Source organism: Hirundo rustica, chromosome Z (assembly GCF_015227805.2).
Source record: "Hirundo rustica isolate bHirRus1 chromosome Z, bHirRus1.pri.v3, whole genome shotgun sequence".
In the NCBI taxonomy this organism is placed as follows: domain Eukaryota; kingdom Metazoa; phylum Chordata; class Aves; order Passeriformes; family Hirundinidae; genus Hirundo; species Hirundo rustica.
In genome coordinates, this window is record NC_053488.1 from 59,322,006 (window position 1) to 59,340,916 (window position 18,911).

An 18,911-nucleotide genomic window follows, 5' to 3' on the forward strand; every position below is an offset into this window, starting at 1 on the left:
ATGTTACTTTCAGATACCTTAGTTTTTCACAAATCAAAAGAACTTTCTGCAAAAAAAGCAGACACAGACAGCATTCCAAGAGGTCTGACAGTATCATACAGTATCTCTGTTTTATGACACTTTCAGCCTTCAACAGAGGCAATTTAAACTTCCTCTTCTGAGCAGCTGCTTTGTCCTCCTCTAAGTGTGAAATTCAGATTTGTGTTTAGCTCAGTTCACATCTTTCTTGAAGGACACCACATTGCTATGAATTGCTCTTGTGTCTGCTAATACTGTGGCAACAACGAATTTGGGGACTTTTTCTCTTGGTTTTGACTAACCATTACATTAAAAGAAAAAGAAATCAGTATTTAAAAAGTCAACACAGTGGCTGAGCTGCTCAGATGAGCTCAGTTTTGGAAATGAGATATAATTAAAAGACTGACTATCCTTCAACCTGATTGTGTCATTAGACACACCAAATATTACAAGTCTGTTTTCCTCACATATTCATGTGCTATGATAACCTGTGACATTCAGAACTACCTACTCATATCAACATGGTGTAAATTTCAATCTCTTCTTCATCAAATTAAGCAGGCATAGATACAATAAAGAGCCAATATTACATTCCATTTAGAAGCGATGGCCAAACATGACCTGTAAATGTAAGGAAGAAGAATCCAATAACCACACTTCATTACCAGTAGGAGAGCAGCTTCATTAAACTTGAGCATGTAAACTGAAAATTAAAAAGGAGAGGGTGGAGGAGGTGTTGTGGTGATTGCTGGGGTTCTGTGTGCATTTTTGTATCCACCAGTGTATAATAAGTCATATACACACAAGGAAAAAATATAATCCAACTGTTAACTGAACTGCAGTCCAGTTGACTTTTAAATCAGTCTTGCACAGAATGAAAAGCTGTCCTTACAGAACTTCTTTGCTGTACCCTTGCTCACTGCAAAAGCCTTTTTGTGGACTTGACCACTGACAAAAAGTTATATGCTAACCAACGATATTTAACTCAATATCTAAATGCTAGACTATCTCTAGCCAACACAAGACATGAAGCATTTCTACCTCTGCACCCAAAAGACCTCCTCTGTGAGGCTGCAAACAATGAACAGAGAGCTGTTTAGACATCAAAAAATGAGATATACCATTGGTTTACAATGGTTCAAATGAAAAGCATCGACTCTTTTCTCTCCTGTGGCTGTTAAATTCCTGCAGGGTTGAAAGGCAAGAATGTTTAATTTCCTAGCATATCAAACAACAGTCAGATTTAAGCAGAATGGGAACGGGGAAGAAGAAGGCATTGGGGGGAGGGGGCACAGGGAGAGATATTTCGAACATTCACACAAAAAGTGTCAACATAACCACATTATATGCTTTAATTACACCAACACTGTAATTTTACAGTAACATTAGAGGCAATGGAACAGCAATAAGAAATAGCCTTCATTTTCATGCTATATGCAGCAAGATTTTGTTAATTAAAATTTATTTTAAATACAATATAAACAGAGGAGCATTTTTAAACCAACACACTGGATTTTAAGCAGCACATACACTCCATTTCAAAGAGTTCTGTCCCCTTTATATTAAGATAAATTGTACTTGTAAATGCAAGCTCTGTGTGCACAACAAATGCAGAACATGATCAAATACAGACCAGCTCATTCTGGCATACCAAGAATTTAAATGCCAACCCATTTTAAATAGATTACATTCCTTATGGAGACATCAGGGATTCTTTAAGTGGGGAGCAAAAAACAAAAAAACAAAAAAAAAAAACCACACTAACAAACAAACAAACAAAAACCCCAAAAAGCAAAAAACAAAACAAAACAAAACACCAAAACAAAACAAAACAAAACAAAAAAAAAAACCACCAAAAACCAAAAAACAAAACCACAACACCATACTGGGAAGAAGGTGTCATATGCATTTTGAAAGGTGACACTAAGGTCTTGACACTGACATGTCCTGCACAAGCCACCCAGAAGTTCTAGTGGGTTTTTGTTATGCATGTGAGACCCCACTTTGGATGTTTTCCTTACATTTTCTCTCTTACGGAGCTGTTTTCTTGAAAATTCCCCTACAGATCACAAAGCCAATTTAGCAAGGCAATGCACAGTATGAGTACTACAGACACAAGACAACGACTGTGCAAATGTAAATTGCAAGCTGAGGACCACTGCTGGTACCAAACTAATCTGAGAGCAAATCTCGCACTCAATATAGCAATGAAGCTATAATGCCTGTAACACTAGAAGCAAAGACAGTTTAATCTGAATTTAAAAAAATATTCTTTAATGCTTCCATTTCCATATGCTCTTCATTCCACAAATTTGAACTGTCTGAGATGATAATTTTCCTATGATGTGCATCTGCCCAACGCTCTTTGAGGTAAGAGGAGGGAAGCTCATTATTTCCATATCTCAACCCTCTCTTGCTACTCATCAAACAGGTCTTCAGGAAAGCAATCGCCTCTCTGTTAGCAGGTCAGATGAGGAGATATATTCCCGCTGGTTTGCTGAGATGGTGGCAGACCACAGTGTATTTAAAGTTTAGAACTCCTGCAACAACTTATGTACATGTATCTCAGGACAGGGTGGTGGTGGCAGGGGGAGTACCAAGGACTAGCGGCTTTTTGCTTAACAAACTGACTTGAAAGAGTACCGGTACTAATAATACAGGACCAAACAGTACTAAATGGTTGTTTAAAAGAAGCTGGTGAAATTGCACATTTGATCTGTGAAAACTGGGAAGGACGAACTTTAGTAACACAAAATGTAAGATAGAGCTTTAGAGTTTTTCTCTTAGTAACTCTTCCAGGGCACAGGGGAGTGTAGTTTTGAAGTAGATAATGATGCCAAAAGAAAGCCTGAAAGCCAAAATGAGGCATCTTTCAAGAAGTAAAGCACGCAAAAAGCACTTTCATTGCATCTGTATAAAAGCAGACCAACTCATCCGTGGACCACGAAGACTGTAAGAATCTCTCTAGCACAATACCACACAGAGCATGAGGAGTCCTGAAGCAAAGCACTCCTTAAATCTTTGAGCAGACCACAACGAAGGAGGCTGTTAGGGCTGTCTGTTTACCTATCCTTCAAATCTGCAACCATGCAATAATCATAACCAATGGAAAATTATATATTGTAAGCATAATGAAGTGGGCAGGACAAAGCTAGCTTACAAAGTCTACACAGGCTCAGAAGGAAGTCAGAACTACTGCATTGGGGATGGCTGAAACCAGAGCAAACCACTGGCAGGCAATGAAATCTCCAAAATCTACATCTCCATGCCCCTGAACATGATGCTGTTGCATCTCCATGTAACTGAAATACAGAAATAAAAAAAACCCACAATGGTTATAAAGATTTCTAGAATGCCCCACAAAGACGAATCTATTATACATGAAACAGAGTGCATTGTCCTTAAAAATATTCCCATTGTTCTTGACTCAAAATGAACAAGAGTAGCACTATCCCTGTCATCTCTATAACCACATCAGGAGTACCAGGAAGACATTTTACCAATGCAGTCGCCATTCAGCTCAAACGAGTCCAATAATAAAATCAGGAAAACATGCACAAATTCTGATACATACCTGATCTATTAATCCTGTCAATTCTGTCCATGCTAGAAGCAGAGATTCTAATTCGAGGGCTACTCTGATTAGAGGATTCAGAGCCTCCATCAGCAAAGGAGTCTTCAAATGCAAAAAGTATTTCTTTCACACATTTGTGACATACATTGTGCTGGCAGGGAAGGATCAGTGGATGGGTAAACAGTTCCTTGCATGCTGGGCAGATAAGCTCTCTTTCAATACCCTTAATGGCAACCTTCATAATAGAAAGAGGGAGAAACAAGTGTAAGCGCAGGAAAACACAAGCCACCAAGCCTTATGGCACTGCCCTATGTCACCAAACCCCAGCTCTGCAGAATAAATGCACACAGTTTTATCTGGTTTGAGGCACTTCTTTGGTTAAGACAAATCTCAATTAACATTTATGAAAGCACAGACAGCACTCGTTTCAAGTGAAGTGAGCACTGCCACTAGGCAAACAGTTCATCTTTAGGTCATGTCTGCATTGCAGGGGAGGGAAGGAGGGGAGTAGTCTTAATTCCACTCAAGGACCTAGTGAAACGAATGCAACCATATTTCTTAACAATAGGAGTCCATATGTTTAGCTTTCTCGCTGGCTTACGAAGGAGGAGGAGGGAAAAAAAAAATAATAATAAAAAAAAGAAATTAAGTGTCAGACTGGTTAAACAATAGGCTTTCCTGACGTGTAGTTCACATTTAAGGGCTGAGACTGTCTTGACTTCAGTAGGGTAATAGTTCCGAGTCAGGAATATAATTTATTTATTTATCTATATGTTTATTTACGTCTTTTATCTGTCGCACAAAGAGCCGCCTGTGGATCGCTGCGGCTCTTCAGTAATTCCTTGACGCCCTCGGCCGCCCATGGCAGCGCTCTCCGCCAAGCGCCGGGTGTCGGGAGGGCGCGGTAGCGGCAGCGCAGCGCAGCGCCCGCTCCGCCCGGCGCCCTCCGGGAGCGCTTCCCGTCCGCGCGCCGCGCCCGTCGGGGCTCCCTGCGAGCCCTGCCCGCCGTCCCGCCCGAGCCGACAGCCGGGCACGGACGAACCTGTCGGCGCACACCGGGGGTACTGACGGGCTGGCAGGCAGGCAGGCAGGCAGGCACGCACCCTTTAGCCCCCCGCAGCACAACAAGAGGGACGACGCACCCCGCCCCGGCGGCCGCGCCCCGCCGGCTCCCCCCGCGCTCACCGGCCTCTCCAGCCGATCGTCCTCCATCCCCGCGCCTCCTCGTCCTCCTCCTCCTGCGCCGGGGCGCCGTCAGCCCGGGCGGGCAGCCGGGACGCGGAGAGCGCAGCGCCCGCGGCGGCGCCCGGCGCAAAATGGCGAGCGGGCGGGCGAGCGGGGCAGCGCGGGCGGGGCGCGGCGGCCGCGCCCGCGGCAGCAGCCGCACAGGGGAGCTGTCCAGCCGCCCCCGCCGCGCGGCTCCCCGCCGGACCCCGGCCGTCCGGCTGCTATTGTTTGGGCCCTTCTCTTTCGCCAAGCGGCGCCGGAAATGCCGCCTGTCCCGGCGGCCAGGAGTATTGAGTGCTTTCCCGCTCAGCCCCTGCCATTGATCATCTGCTGTGGTAGCCGCGTCGTCGAATCGCTGAGTCGTAGAACAGTGTGGGTTGGAAGGGACCTTGATGATCATAGAACCACAGAACCAATCAGGATGGAAAATACCAGCTGAGACCGTCGAGTCCAATCTTGTGTCCTAGAGAAATCTTGTCAACTAGACCTTGGCGCTAAGTGCCGCATCCGGTCTTTCTTTAAATACCTTCACCACCTGCCTGAGCTTTGAAGAAATTCTTTTACGTGTCCGACCTGAATTTCCCCTGACACAGCTTAAGATAGTGTCCTCTCATCCTAAACTTCTAATTCCAAACCACCCCCCCCCCCCCCCACACTGTGGCCAGGGACACCTTCCAGAAGAAGGTCTGCTCAAGACCCCTTCAACCTGGCCTTACTCCAGGGATGGAACATCCACTGGGCAACCTGTGCCAGTGTCTCACCACCTTCTCAGTGAAGAATTTCTTCCTATTATCTAATCTAAACCTACCCTCTTTAAGTTTAAAATTGTTACCCCTTTTTACACTATCTGGTCGTGTAATAACTCCTTCTCCCTCTTTTCAATAAGCCTCCTTTAAGTACTGAAAAACCACAATAAGGTCTCTGTGAAACCCTCTCCATGATCATCAGTCTTAACTCTCTTAGCCTGTCTTTGCGAGAGAGGTGCTATAGCCTTCTGATCATTTTTGTGGCCCTCTTTTGGACTCACTCCAACAGATCCGTGTCTGTCTTGTGCTGAAAATTGCAGAGCTGAATGCAGTACTCCAGGAGGGGTCTCACAAAAGCAGAGTAGAGAGGGATAATCACCTCCCTCAAACTGCTGACCACACTTCTTTTGATGCAGCCCGGGATACAATTGGCTCTCTGGGCTCCAAGTGCACACCATTGCCTCATATCCAACTTTTCATCCATGAGAACTCCCCAAGTCCTTTTCCTCCAGGCTCAATGACTTCTTCTCCCAGTCTGTCCTCATGTTTGGAATTACCTCGATCCAGTTGCAGCTCCTTGCACTTGCATTTGCTGAGCTCCATGAGAGTCTCATGGACCCACTTCTTAGGTTTGTCCTGTGCCCCTGGATGGCATCCCTTCCTTCTTTAGCGTCAGCTGCACCATTTGTGCCATCTGTGGGTTTGCTGAGGGCACCCTGAATCTCTCTGTCCATATCACTTATAAAGATATTGAAGAGCACCAGTCGCAAGAGAGAGACCCAAGGAAAACCACTCATCACTGGACTTCCCCTGAACCCAGAGTCACTGACCCACAACTCTGTGGCCAATTCCTTAGCTGCTGAATAATCCATCAATTAAATCCATGTCTCTCCAATTTGGAGATAAGGAAGTGGGACTGCATCAAAGACCTTATAGAAGTCAACTCTTGGTCTTCCCTTGTCAACTTTTGCTGTCACCCCATCACAGAAGGCGACCAGTTTGGTCAGGCACAATTTGCCCTTATTGAAGCTGTGCTGGCTGTCTCAGACCACCTCCTTGTTTTCCATGTGCCTTAACATTTTTCCATGAGGATCTGTTCCATGATCTTCCCAGGCACTGAGGTAAGGCTCAAAAGTCTGTAGTTCCCCAGACCTTTCTTCATCCCCTAATTAAAAACAGGTATGGTGTTTCCCCTTTCCCAGTCATTGGGGACTTTGCCTGACTGCCATGAGTTCTCAAATATTATGCAGAAGGCATGCACCAGACTGCTTTTGTGGCAGCTAGGATGAAAAAGAGGTGGAGAAGTGGTTATGTTGGCCAAAACCTCCTACCCTTCCCTTACAGTATGTTTCCATTGGAAAAGGGCTAGTAAAGGAAAAGCTTCCCTTTTCACCATCCAGCAGAACAAACAAAAATACATTTAAATTTCCAGCAGCTTCAGGTTTTGGCAAGGGTACTGATGCAACCATTTCAGTGGCAACAGTCAACACAGCATAAGGCTAAGGGAGAAAGAACAGCAGTTAGCAAGCCTGGAGTGAAAGCAAGCGTTGTCCTCACATTACACAGCGGAAGGACGTTTACTTAATTAAAATACATGAAGCCTGGGTTATGTGAATGATGAAATGCTGTCAGCTTGACAAACACCAAATTTGACCTACTTGCCTATTCGAAGAAAAACATCAGGATAAGAAGTTCCCTTTTCCCCTCAAAACTATTTTTCATATGAGTCAATAAAACAAACACAGTTGAAATACCTTCCTTGGGCATTATTTACATCTGGGTTTCAGTGGCCTGGATGTGAAACTTGAATGGAAATTTACACTCAGAAATCATGAAGACAGAGGTAATTTTTTTACATGTCCAGCACAAAGAAGAACTTTCTACAGAGGACTTATAATGATATTATTTAACATTTACTTTAGTAACTAGTGTAATAAAAATACAGAGTGTTCTGCTTGAAATTATTCTGATAATGCCAGTAAATATACAGTATGTGTATTCAAACTGAAACATGTCACTTAACTGGGCGTGGGGAGAACAGGTTGGTAAGGTTGTTGTCAGCCTTCTATGTTTTGAATAATGATTTGCAAGCCTCTGAATAAGTATATTATCTCTTACCCACCTCTACTATTCCCCAGCTTTCCTGATTCCAGCTTTCCTTACAGGCAGGCAGCTTTTAATAAGCACTTGTCTACACTAGCACACTGCCCACAACTGACACTGGATTGTGGTTGATGCAGCCAAACAAACTATCAACCTCAGATTAGAACAAAGACCCCTTGGCTCTAAGGCTGCCTTTGAAGCAGTAGGAAAAAATCTTGTGTTTGGTGGCTCAGCAAGGAAAACCGTTCTGCGCTCCATGGCAGAGGTGTAGATGCCAGGTGGGTATTGCTGGCGCAGACAAACACAGAGCACACATTTCCCCACCCTCCTGAAGTCTTCACATGAACCACAGTGCCAGCTACTGTTACTGCCAGGACTTGTGAATGATTCTTTTTTCAATCTCTTAATAGGTCGTTAAGGTATTATCTTGTTTGTGTACCTGTTTGCTCTGGCTTCAGGGTAGTTTAGAGCGAGATTTTAATTACCACCTCCATCACATTAAGATATTACATGGAAGAAAATGACCTTGAAGGCCTCCAAAGGACAAAACTTCCCTCTTCTGCACTCACACCTTTTTACTAGCCTTTTGATCTTCCCCCTATCCAGGACTACTAAATTTGCAGAGCCAAAATTCTCATTAGCTTCAGGTACTGGGAGGAAAAAGCAATAACTAGGAATGACTGGTACATTAAAAAGATAAGAGCACAAAGCAGTGTCAGAAAAGACTCCTGTCCTTCGCTTCTGAAAAGGAGATTAATAAGATCAGCATGACTACAGAAGTCAGACCTACCCTTCTGCTTTGTTTCCAGCCAAAGATGTGCATCAGTTGGACACCCCTTATGCTCACAAGGGACTCCTTTTGCATGGAGTAATACCTGGGTAGTGTTTAAGTAGCTCTACACGTTCTTCAAAATTCACCCCTGTTGCCTCTGCAGATAGAGTTTGACCAGGAGTTGCAGCATGCCCTGCACTCCCAAGACAGCAGAAGAAAACAGAAACTAGGATGGGATTGCCATCCTATTTCCCCCTCTAGCTCAGGTTAAATGTATTTGTTAATTCAATAATTGATATGCAGAAATCTCCCAAGTACTCATTTGCAGTGACTATCAAGACAGTTTCAAGAAAGATGCAGCACTGCCTTCCAACAAGCTGTAAAAAATCCTGCACTTGTTAAACAGCACAACTGCAGTCCTACTGCAGGAAAAAAAGCATTAGGCTTTCCAAAGCACCGGGAAAGTTCTGCAAAACACCTTCCCCTACCTTCAACAGGTCCTCAGACCAAAGCTTTTCAAGACATTTATTTTAATACTGTTTCTGCAACCACAGCTTGAGACTGAATTGGTTTACTGCTGGTCTGGCTTCCTCTGACTGAAAATATTAGAGTCAGTGCATCACAGTGGAGAGATGCAGGATGAGAACAGACTTTTTCCTGAGATAGTATGACTGACTTGAGGACTGAGCTGTCACACAGACATTTTTCTCCCCGCACAATGTGTTTTATTCCAGGATGAATTCAGAAGGGGGTTAGCCCTCATTCTGCTCTCTGTAAATTGTCAGTGATGCAATTTGCTTCTCTGCTTAGTCCTGAACAGTTGAACCTAATGAAGACAACTTCTCTCCACAGGATTTTTCCAGGCATGCAGGCTGAAATGTATATTGTCCCCTCAGCAATGCAGGCAGGAGTTTTTGTTGCCTGAGCGAAACGTGCCAGATTTGGCTCAGGAATAGAGGCTCAATTTTGTATTCACGATGGCTGACCTTCAACTGTATGACCATGAAGAGCTAGCGAGGATCTGTAGATCTTGGGTGTTTCAAAATGAACATAACTAGGGCCTGAGGATTTCATCATAAAACAAAGGTATGAGTCCCTAATCCCTTGTTTCAGGGTTGTTCGTCTTCTCTGCAGAGATGTGCTACAGGTCCATAATCCTCAGGGCTGGATGGTTTTCCTAACAGATCCCATAAACTGATCGGCCGGACTGGACAATTTCAGAAGGTCCCAAGTGCCACTGCTATGCACAGAGCACCGAATAAAGTCAATAAAGACTACACTTACTGAACTGCCGGAATACTGGGTCTACAATTAGCTTTGGGTAGGATTTTATAGCTAGCATGTCTCAAAGTGTGCTATACTGGTTCAGTGTGTCTTCACTTTTTAACTTGCTGCCGCACATACAGTACTCTAGTTCAGTTCCATTGCAGGACAACTGGAAAGCAGCAGAGGAGCCAAGGTGCAGCTACACAGAATAGTCCACACAGAGGACTCTGCTCTTTCCCTCCATAGATTATAATAACTTGCCAAGCAAACTAAAGAATTCTAATGAAAACACTTCCAAAAAATACAAGACATTAAAATCAAAATATCTTCCTGCTCTGAATTAAGAGAGAGTCCTACCTCTAAGGAAATTATTATTGACTGCTAGATTTCAAACTTAGAGCTCTCTGAAGTACCTAATTTAATGCTGCTGCCTGACACTGAACTCCAAGCTATCTTTACATACTCTTTCAACCAGAGTCATTTATTTGTGCAAATACCCCTCACAATATACACATATTCTGACATGCTTTTGAATACTCTGTAAATGGAGAAAATTGCTGTTAGAGGAGAATTCTCCTCACAGTGACCCAAACCCCAAAGAAGTACTTTCCTGCGCATAAACAAGAAACATGTAAAGCCTTTTCTTCTTTAGCATGAGGAGCAGAGCTCCAGTTCAGCTGAGTTAGCCAGCCCAGAGCTACCTGCCAGCTGCCATAGCCACTGTGAAATATTGCATTTCTCCTCTCTGACTCCTCATTGTGATTTCAGTTTGAAACCCTCTATAGTTATGTCCCTTACTCTCACCTGGATAAAAGCTAAAATGTTACCACAAGAGAATTTTACTTTAGTCATTACATGGAAACAGGCAGAAGGCAGAAATCCTGTCACCTGCAGGCTGCAGGTAGAGACCATGCAGAACTTGAAATGCTCTTAAAATTATTTTTATATATTTGTCATGTTCATATCATATGGGTTTTAGGGCTTGTTTTAAGTAGTATTTATTTCTCTAAATGCTTGTCCTGAAGAATAGCTTTTAAAGCCATTCCTTATGAACCAGAAACTGTCGGTTCCTGCAGTCCATGTGGAGTGTAGGAATAGATAATAAAACAAGGCACAGAGGTGAGGAAAAAAAGAGAGGGTAAGGGCCTTGATTAAAAAACAGAGCAAGCCAAGATCCTAATTTCAATTAAACAAAGAGATCTCAAGGACAGTGTTGGTGTTGTTAGCTTCCTCTGAAAATCACGTTAGTTTATATTAGATGATTGATTCTATTCTGCTTTTAAAAGCTTAAAAATGGCTTTACAAAACAGATGGCAAGTATTGGTGTCATTTAGCCCATTAGACATGATTGTTTATTTACAGCATCTAAAAATTCCTTGAAGTTAATGCGACAAGAGAATCACATACATTTCAAAAAAAGAAACCATACACCTATGAAAGTAAAACAATTTGAATTGGGGTTTGGGTGAATAGCTGGGGTAGGAGTGTGTGCGTTTTGACTACTGCAAAAGTAATTTTACAGGGAATAATTTGGAGGAGGGGTGGGGAAGAGGCAGGGTTGGAAGAAGCCTGAGACCATTTCTGGAATAAAACATTATTTTGAGACAGTAAGTGTCCTTGCTGTGGTTTGAACTGAGATTTCAAAGTTCTGAAAGAAGGCCATACAATCTCCTTCTGCCCCAATGCCTCAGATGCAAAATGAAGCTAGTTATTAATCTGTCTCTCAGGGGTATTTTGAAGTTCTCAGACGCTACTGTGACACTTGTGACAGGTGCCATAGAGGCCCAGAATATCTCAGAGAGTGTTGTGGTGAGCCTAAACAGATGTTGTGGATATATGGATTACACAAGGACTGTTTTATTGGAACTAAAAGTGCAACATGCATCTTTCTGTTCTAGGTACTATGTGCAAGTTGTATGTGTGAAGGGGAGCCACAGGAGAACAATGAGTACAGATCATTAAAAGAGATAACAGGTTTTTGAAGTGACATTCCCCCGGGGAAAAGTGATATATAATGATTTGCCCTGTTTGAGAGGTCTGACGGAGGTTGCCAGCTAAGTGGAAAAACAACATGCTTGCCAAAAGGGGTCATGTGCCCAGGGTTCAAGAGCTGATGCATCGTACCTGCAGGGACCCCGCATATTGAGAGGTGAGGGTGCAAGCGCAAAGTATTCTTGTTGCGTCCTGATTTTCTAATAGGTCTTCGTTCAGTGAAAGCCAGACACTTAGCAGTTAATTCAGAGACTGTTAATGCTTCCAGGCTTTATTGCAAAAGCTTTATTGATGGGGGGAAATGGGAACGGGAAGACTGGAGTACTGGAACCTCTAAGCTGCAATACCCTGACCCAGGAAAACACAATTTGCCATGCAGAAGAGTCCTTTTGATGGCATGATTTATGTCATCTGAGAAAGCAGTTTAATTATCACAGCAGAACGCATGCAAGCTGCTGGATAACATCAATAAGTTACAAAGAGGCTGTAACCTAAAACCCTGGTCTGAAGGTCAGAAAATACAGAAGGAAAATGTGGATAGCAAGAGGTCTCAGAGCAGGAAGTTTGTAGAAACTCAAGCAGTGATCGCCACTATGGAAAATCTGTGGCAGTCACACAACTGATACTGCTCCCTTTTTCTTCATCTACACCAAGTGTCTGTGATGATGCGACTTGGCAATGTCATTGTCTATGTTTAAACAACAGCAGTGTTTGTAATAAACATGCACATTTCACGCTATTGTGACAGTTCTGCTGTCTATCAACCCATATGCTCTTGCAGAGGGCATCTGAATTAAGTACAAACTGCTCAGCTGTGGGATAAGGGACAGATGTAGCCCCCCATTACAGGGACGTTCCAGGCTAAAGGAGTTTCTGGCCTGAAACACTTGACGATTTTGTTTGGTGTGTAAAATGGACAGAACAAGACTGAATTTTCCTTTAAAGCCCTGGTGTGACTACTCCCAGGCAAGGAGAAGCAGAAATTCTCCCAGGAAACTCCTCATTCACCTGCTCTAAAGGTTCTTCCAGAACTTTTAGAAGAGGGAGGGGAGGAGAGGGAGATGTTCGCAAAGAGCTGCCTGTGAAGGCAGCCTTTGGAGATATGCTGGAAAGTCATCATTATGAGCCTAGAACAAGCAATAATATTTCCAACAGCATCATTATTTGCCGCATTTATTTTGAAATATTGTGGCTGCTTATTTTTTTTAAAACCGCTACACCTGAATCTTTGGTGCTCCCTGGTTTTCACACATATCAGCAACTCAACAGACTTTTTCTTTTCTTTTCTTTTCTTTTCTTTTCTTTTCTTTTCTTTTCTTTTCTTTTCTTTTCTTTCTTTTCTTTTCTTTTCTTTTCTTTTCTTTTCTTGTTCTCTTCTGTTTCTTTTCTTTTCTTTTTTCTTTTTCTTTTCTTTTCTTTTCTTTTCTTTTATTTTCTTTTCTTTTCTTTTCTTTTCTTTTCTTTTCTTTTCTTTTCTTTACTTTTTTCATTCCGAGATGCGCACTCAAGTTTTCTTCAAAATACTTGCCAACTCTGAATCAGTGCCTGGGGGAGACAGTTCCCTCTCCAGCGTTGTCCGCAGCCGGTGGCTAGCAGCAGCAGCCCCCCGAGCATGGCGCATCTCATCTCCGCGGGATGGAGGGGGCATTCCGCCGCGCACGGAACAGGAGCCGGGCTGCAAACCTGACAGATGTCCGCCCAGCTGTGCTGGGCTGAGGGACAATTCGCATGGAAATTATTTTTTAACTTTTTCACCTCGTAGCCTCGGAAGAGTGCGGCAAATATTAGTCGAATCTCCAGAGTATATTAGCTGTAAAGACGAGTCATTGCTGTCCCCACACTCCCCTAAAAACAGCGACAAACCACTTGCGAAGGGAGCCCGCTCTCCCCGCTCCGCCCCGACCCGGCCCCGCGGTGTCCCGGAGGTGCCGTCCCTACCTTGCCCCTCTTCAGCAGCTCCAAGATGTAGCCGAACCGGCTGCTGTCGGCGGCTGCCTCCATGGCCCGGCGCTCCAGGAGGGACCACGCCGCCCCTGCGCTCCCTCCGCGCCCGCAGCGCAGCCCTGGTCACGGTGCTCTCCGGGACAGCGCCGTCGTGGTGCGACAGATGCTCTGCCCGCCCACCAGCCCACGGGACACAGGATGCTCGTGGGAACCTCTCATCTTGGAGCGTCGCGGCGGGGCTGCCAGGCACCTGGAGGGGCCCAGGAGCACCGTCTCTGCTCAGATGCCGAGGCCTCGAGAGCTGTGTTAAAGCTGACAAAGTTACTCCTACTGGTGGTCTCATCAAATCTGTGGGATGCTTTATCAGCCACTGAGCCTGTGGCATTGGGATGGTGCTGGTGCATGGCCCTCAGGGCAACACCGAAGGTGGGCATGCCTCTTTTCAAAGCACAGCTTGTAGTGGATGTATGCTGAGGAGCAGCATGATGCATTTGTACCCAAGCTCCATCTGGTTTTCTTAAATTAGCTTTTGTTTAAATGACAAATGGTGTCTAAACAGAGAACACCTACTAATGTGCATAATTGCATGTATGGTCTGTCTCGTGTGTTTGTATTTGACTGGTGCTGTTTTTGTGGGGTAACTCAAACAGGAGGAAAGATTCCTATCATCGCTTTTTCTTCATGCCAGGCCTGATGCAGCTTCTAGGGATGAGATAGACACAACATATCTGTAGACAACTGTGACAGAAAAACTGGTACCAGCAAATTGAGTACCATCCTCTGCTTGATGAAGGCAACCCTGAGTCCCACACAAATGTTCACACCAGGCAGGAGGATCAGCTAGCAGGTGAGGCATTGCACAGCCACGCAGACACAGTGGGCAAGGAGGTTCCACAGGACAGCTGGGGAACGGTGCTTGACATGTGGCAGACACCACATTTCTGCTCTGTGCCTGTCCCCACTCCAGGCCTTATATATAACACCTTACTTCTGGTAGAGGAACTGCAGTTCACTTCAGCCAGCAGTGGCTCATTTCTTCCTGTTCTGGAGTCAAACTTCCCCAAATGCAAAGGTCCCAGCTGCCTGCAAGGCCTGGGGGAGAGGGACAGGTGAATGGCCAGCCCCCTGCTGTCTCACCAGTTCTGTTCCAAGCTGAGTGGTGGAAGGTGACAAGCCCGTCTTACGCTGTAGCTATCAGGTAGCACGTCACCCCTGTGTGGTGAAAACACACCAAAGAGTATTTTATAACAGTATAATGTATCCCCTCAGAGGCTGAATTTCCTAAAATATTGATATAGTAGTAATGTTATCTCAAATTCTCTCTACAGTTTACTCACTGAAACAGTATATCCTTCCTTTCTCTGGAAAAGGGGCTCGTGAATAGCTCGAGACTTTTCTGTTACTAGATATTGCACAATTATGTATATCAAATGACTCATTAATCAAATAGCTCATTATTATAATATAGACAGGCTTTCAGTGTTCCACTTCTTGCTTTTGTGCAAACAGCCCAAGAATAAACAATGGGCAGTGGGGACAGTCAGATGTCATCATCCACACAGCTGAGAAATCCTCCTTATATAATTTAACTCAGTGTGAGATATTTTGCTTCCCGGTCTGATTTCAGCTCACCAAATGGCAGTCATGCAGGAAATTTTCACTACCGATTTTTTTTTTTTTTTCCTTGTGCTGATTGCTGGCAGAGCAGGGTTGGCTGAGGTGGGGACAAGGGGCTGCCTGAAGGAGTACCTTGCTTCTCCCAAGTTGCTGAAGTCCAGTAGTCATCTGCAGGAAACCATGCTGGTGGTGGCCTGAGCAGCAGCGGCACTCCTGTGTCAAGGAAGGTTGTACCACAATATCGATGTGAATCTCCAAATGATAACCAGCACCAAGAGCAAACATACCTTTGACCCTACAGCTCCATAATGACAGGCTGTGTGAAAAGCCAGGGAATTTACAACCCTTTGTGCTCCACAAAGCACAAGCTGTTTCTTCCACTGGAAGCCTTTCAGTGGAAGGCACACCTGCACCACTTTGTCGTGTTTAGGTTAGGCAATCCCCAAGAGCCATCAGCCAAAGTATGTGAGACTCTTATCTCACGTCTTCCTGTGCATGGACCATGGGTCTGCTCCAAATCAGAGTTTTGTCTTGTGTTCTTTAGCGAAAAACTACATATGTATTTTAAACTACATGCTCTGAATTTCTGGCTGTGGCCTCATGATCATTTTTTTTTCTTCAACAGTAGGATTTGGATTGTGGGTTTGTTGGTTTTTCTTTTTTTATTTATGACAAATATGGTATGTTATGACCAGCTTGGGCTGCAATTCAAGGACTCAGGGATAAAAAGGATGATTCTTTGTTCCTCTTCCTTCACCTCCTCATGTCCCACTTCCATAAATTGTTAAATGTAAATGCAAATGCAAATACAAATGTAAATGTAAATAGATGTAAATGTAGCTCAGTTCATGAAATCAGCCAGAGCAAGAAGGGTACAGAAGATAGAAGAAGCTAATGGTTCTTTCATGATCTCTTTCTGGAGTGGTTTTGTTTCAGGATTAGCTCTGTTAGCACTCCAGTTTCAGATGGCTGCCAGTGATATTTAAGCATAAGGAAGGCACGAACCACTTTTGCATTGATTTCACAGCTTCAGCAATGGCATCCTTCCAAGCAGCTCCTAGCCAGGATGGTCCTGGCTCCTGCACAACAGAGGTCTTTGCCATCAGCCCTGCAGAAAAGAAGTTTTTCTGCAAGACCAGCAAACCTGAGCAGAGCCTTGTGGACAGTCCACCATCATTTACACAAGCTCTCTCCACATATCCAGACTAACTAAGAATTTGGGACTATCCTTTGCAGAAGATATTGATTCCTGTAGCCATTCTGAGGGCTCCTGTTTACTTCCCCTTGGATAGTTTGTGCTAGCCTTTGTCTTGAGTGGCAGAAGGCTGACAGGGGAATGTGTACTTGGAAGGCCACATACAGATGGAGAAGCTTCACATTGCAGCTGGTGTCCCAGGGACTTTCACGCCTCTTGGTAACTGATGGCTGTGTTTTACACAACCTTTACTGAGGTGGGATATATGTTGAAAATAGCTGGAAGTTCCTCACCTGTTCCACATAAATCCAAGACATGAAGCTGCTTTTCATATTTTTCCTTCTTTTGTTTCCCGTTTTATGTCAATTTCTTTCTGAGGAACCAGGGTGTCTGAAAATCAATTCAAACCTTCTGTTGTCATGAAATTATCTAAGAGTTTGTCATATTATGTTAAGGTGAAACATATAGGATCATATTTGTTTTCTGTTACTTAAACTCAAAGCAGGTTTCAAAAAAAAAAAAAAAAAAGGATACCAGTCAAATTACCAAATCATATAAACTAATTGGTATAATTTTATATCAGTGGAAAAACTGGTCCTGTATTTCAGTCCTGAAATGTCATGCAACACGGAGTTCTGTTGTGGCATGTTGGTACACAAATTAAAGCACAGAGGAAATTTGTGTTCCCTGACCTATGAATTATGTTGATTCTTGCAGGATGACAACAGCTCTAGATTTTCTCTTTGATCTCCTTTTCTGTCTTAGTTGACTTCTAAACTAAAGCTGAGCAACAAAGCCTACTCAGATGCTTTTGTCTTTCTGTTCCCCTAGGACTGTGAGGTATTTTCCCATTTCCATTGCACAGGGAATCCAGTCAAGCACACAGCCTCAGTAGTTGTCTAGCACCATGATGGGGCAGGTCTTCTCCCACTGTACTCCTGTAGATATACTTGAACTTTGGACATCATCACCTGAGGAAATCTTCTTAAAGGGTGTTTGAAACCAGTTGCAAGTGGTGATATGGTTAAGTGTTAGCACAAATAATTCAGTATATAGGAGAGAAAAAGCACTTCCATTTCATAGTATGCAGAAGGCAAATGGATCTGTGTAGATGCACCTTAATCTCAGACAACTCCTATGTCACTGAACAATGGAGATGCAAGGAAGGAGATGTTAAAGATAGTAGAAAACTGTACTAGTATTCAGCATGAAATGCTTCACTATTGAATCAAACATGTGAGCAAACATTTGAAATCATGGACAAAACACCTCTGAAATGCGAGTGTGCATGTCTCTGCTAAAGACCATGACCTGCTTTCATTCTCCTAACAGCCTTCAGAGGCTTGCATCCAGCTTGAGTAATATGAAAGGGAATACATGTGAACAGTTTATGAATTTTGTATAAACTCCTTCCTTCTGTGGGGAGTGATGTAGATGTGAACTGTCACTGGCAGAAAAAAAATTGCCATGGTACAGATGAAATCTTCTGATGGCTGGAAAGGTGTTGCAAGCAGGACAAATGAAACCAAATTCTTTCAAAGAGCTTGCATGTACTTGCATGCAGACATAAACCTCTCCCTGCAATAAGTCCCATCTCTATAGTTTTTCTAGGTACCACAAGGGCATTTTTTCCCCACTTTTTTTTTTTTCCCACTTGTGCTGCTCTGGGGTAAACAGAGAAGCAAAAGTTTCCAAAGTCTTTTGACAATTAGTGAGAAAACTGTCTGCTTCTGCATCTCTTCCACATTTTAACTGAGGTCCTTTTAAAGATGGCCAGCTCCTGCACCTTCGCCCTGACAACCATGTTAATGAATTCCATTCAGGATTCAGATTCATCCTGGGATCCCCAGATCTCTCGCATTATGTAGCTGCCAAATGACATCTTTCTGCTGGAGAGTTTGATTTTTACCCTTTCAATGTCTCCAAACTTCCTTAGTGATCTAATTTTTACCACCCCCCCCCATCACCACAGACTGAAAGAGGGTTTTATTTATTTTTGTATACTTTAATCTAATAGAAAAAAGCAAAAAATATGAAGGTCACTGTTGGAGTCCGGGGCATTCCTTTGGTTCCCCTGGAGGGTCAGAAACCTGGACAGGGGGTCTGGGACCCCAGCCCAGAGCTCAGAGAGACACTGGATTTGATCTCAGTCCATGGGAAAGACCTCCTGCACTGCAAGAGGGTTTGCAGGCCACAAGAGTGTGTAGAATAGTAGTTTAGTATATCACAGGGTGAAAAAACAGTAGATTTATATTTCTAGCATTGAAGTGAATGGGGGCAAGATGGAGAATTTGGGGCATTGTCTCCTTCTTCTTCATCCTTGTTCCCTCACTCCATTGCTGCATTGACGTGGTACAAAGTAGTTAGTGAGGATTGGGTCGGAGTAGAGATGACCTTTTTAGTATTAGTGATAGACATTGGTAAGAAATAGTAAATAAGAAATACGTAGCAATTAGT

General features: G+C 43.7%; 1 protein-coding gene across 2 annotated transcripts in view; it reads right to left on the bottom strand.

Moving 5' to 3' along the window:
- Positions 1-4,866, bottom strand: part of TRIM36 (tripartite motif containing 36) — a 28,614-nt gene extending 23,748 nt beyond the window's left edge. The window contains exons 1-2 of one of the 2 annotated variants that reach the window (XM_040090957.2): positions 4,778-4,866; positions 3,593-3,827 (exon numbers count right to left, since the gene is read on the bottom strand). In XM_040090957.2, the coding sequence (XP_039946891.1) occupies positions 3,593-3,827; positions 4,778-4,804 (262 nt within the window). In that variant the 5' untranslated portion in view covers positions 4,805-4,866. Of the gene's footprint in view, positions 1-1,139; positions 1,204-3,592; positions 3,828-4,777 lie in introns of those variants that run through there. The other variant, XM_040090958.2, reaches the window with a different exon arrangement.
- Between the last annotated feature and the right edge of the window lie 14,045 nt (positions 4,867-18,911).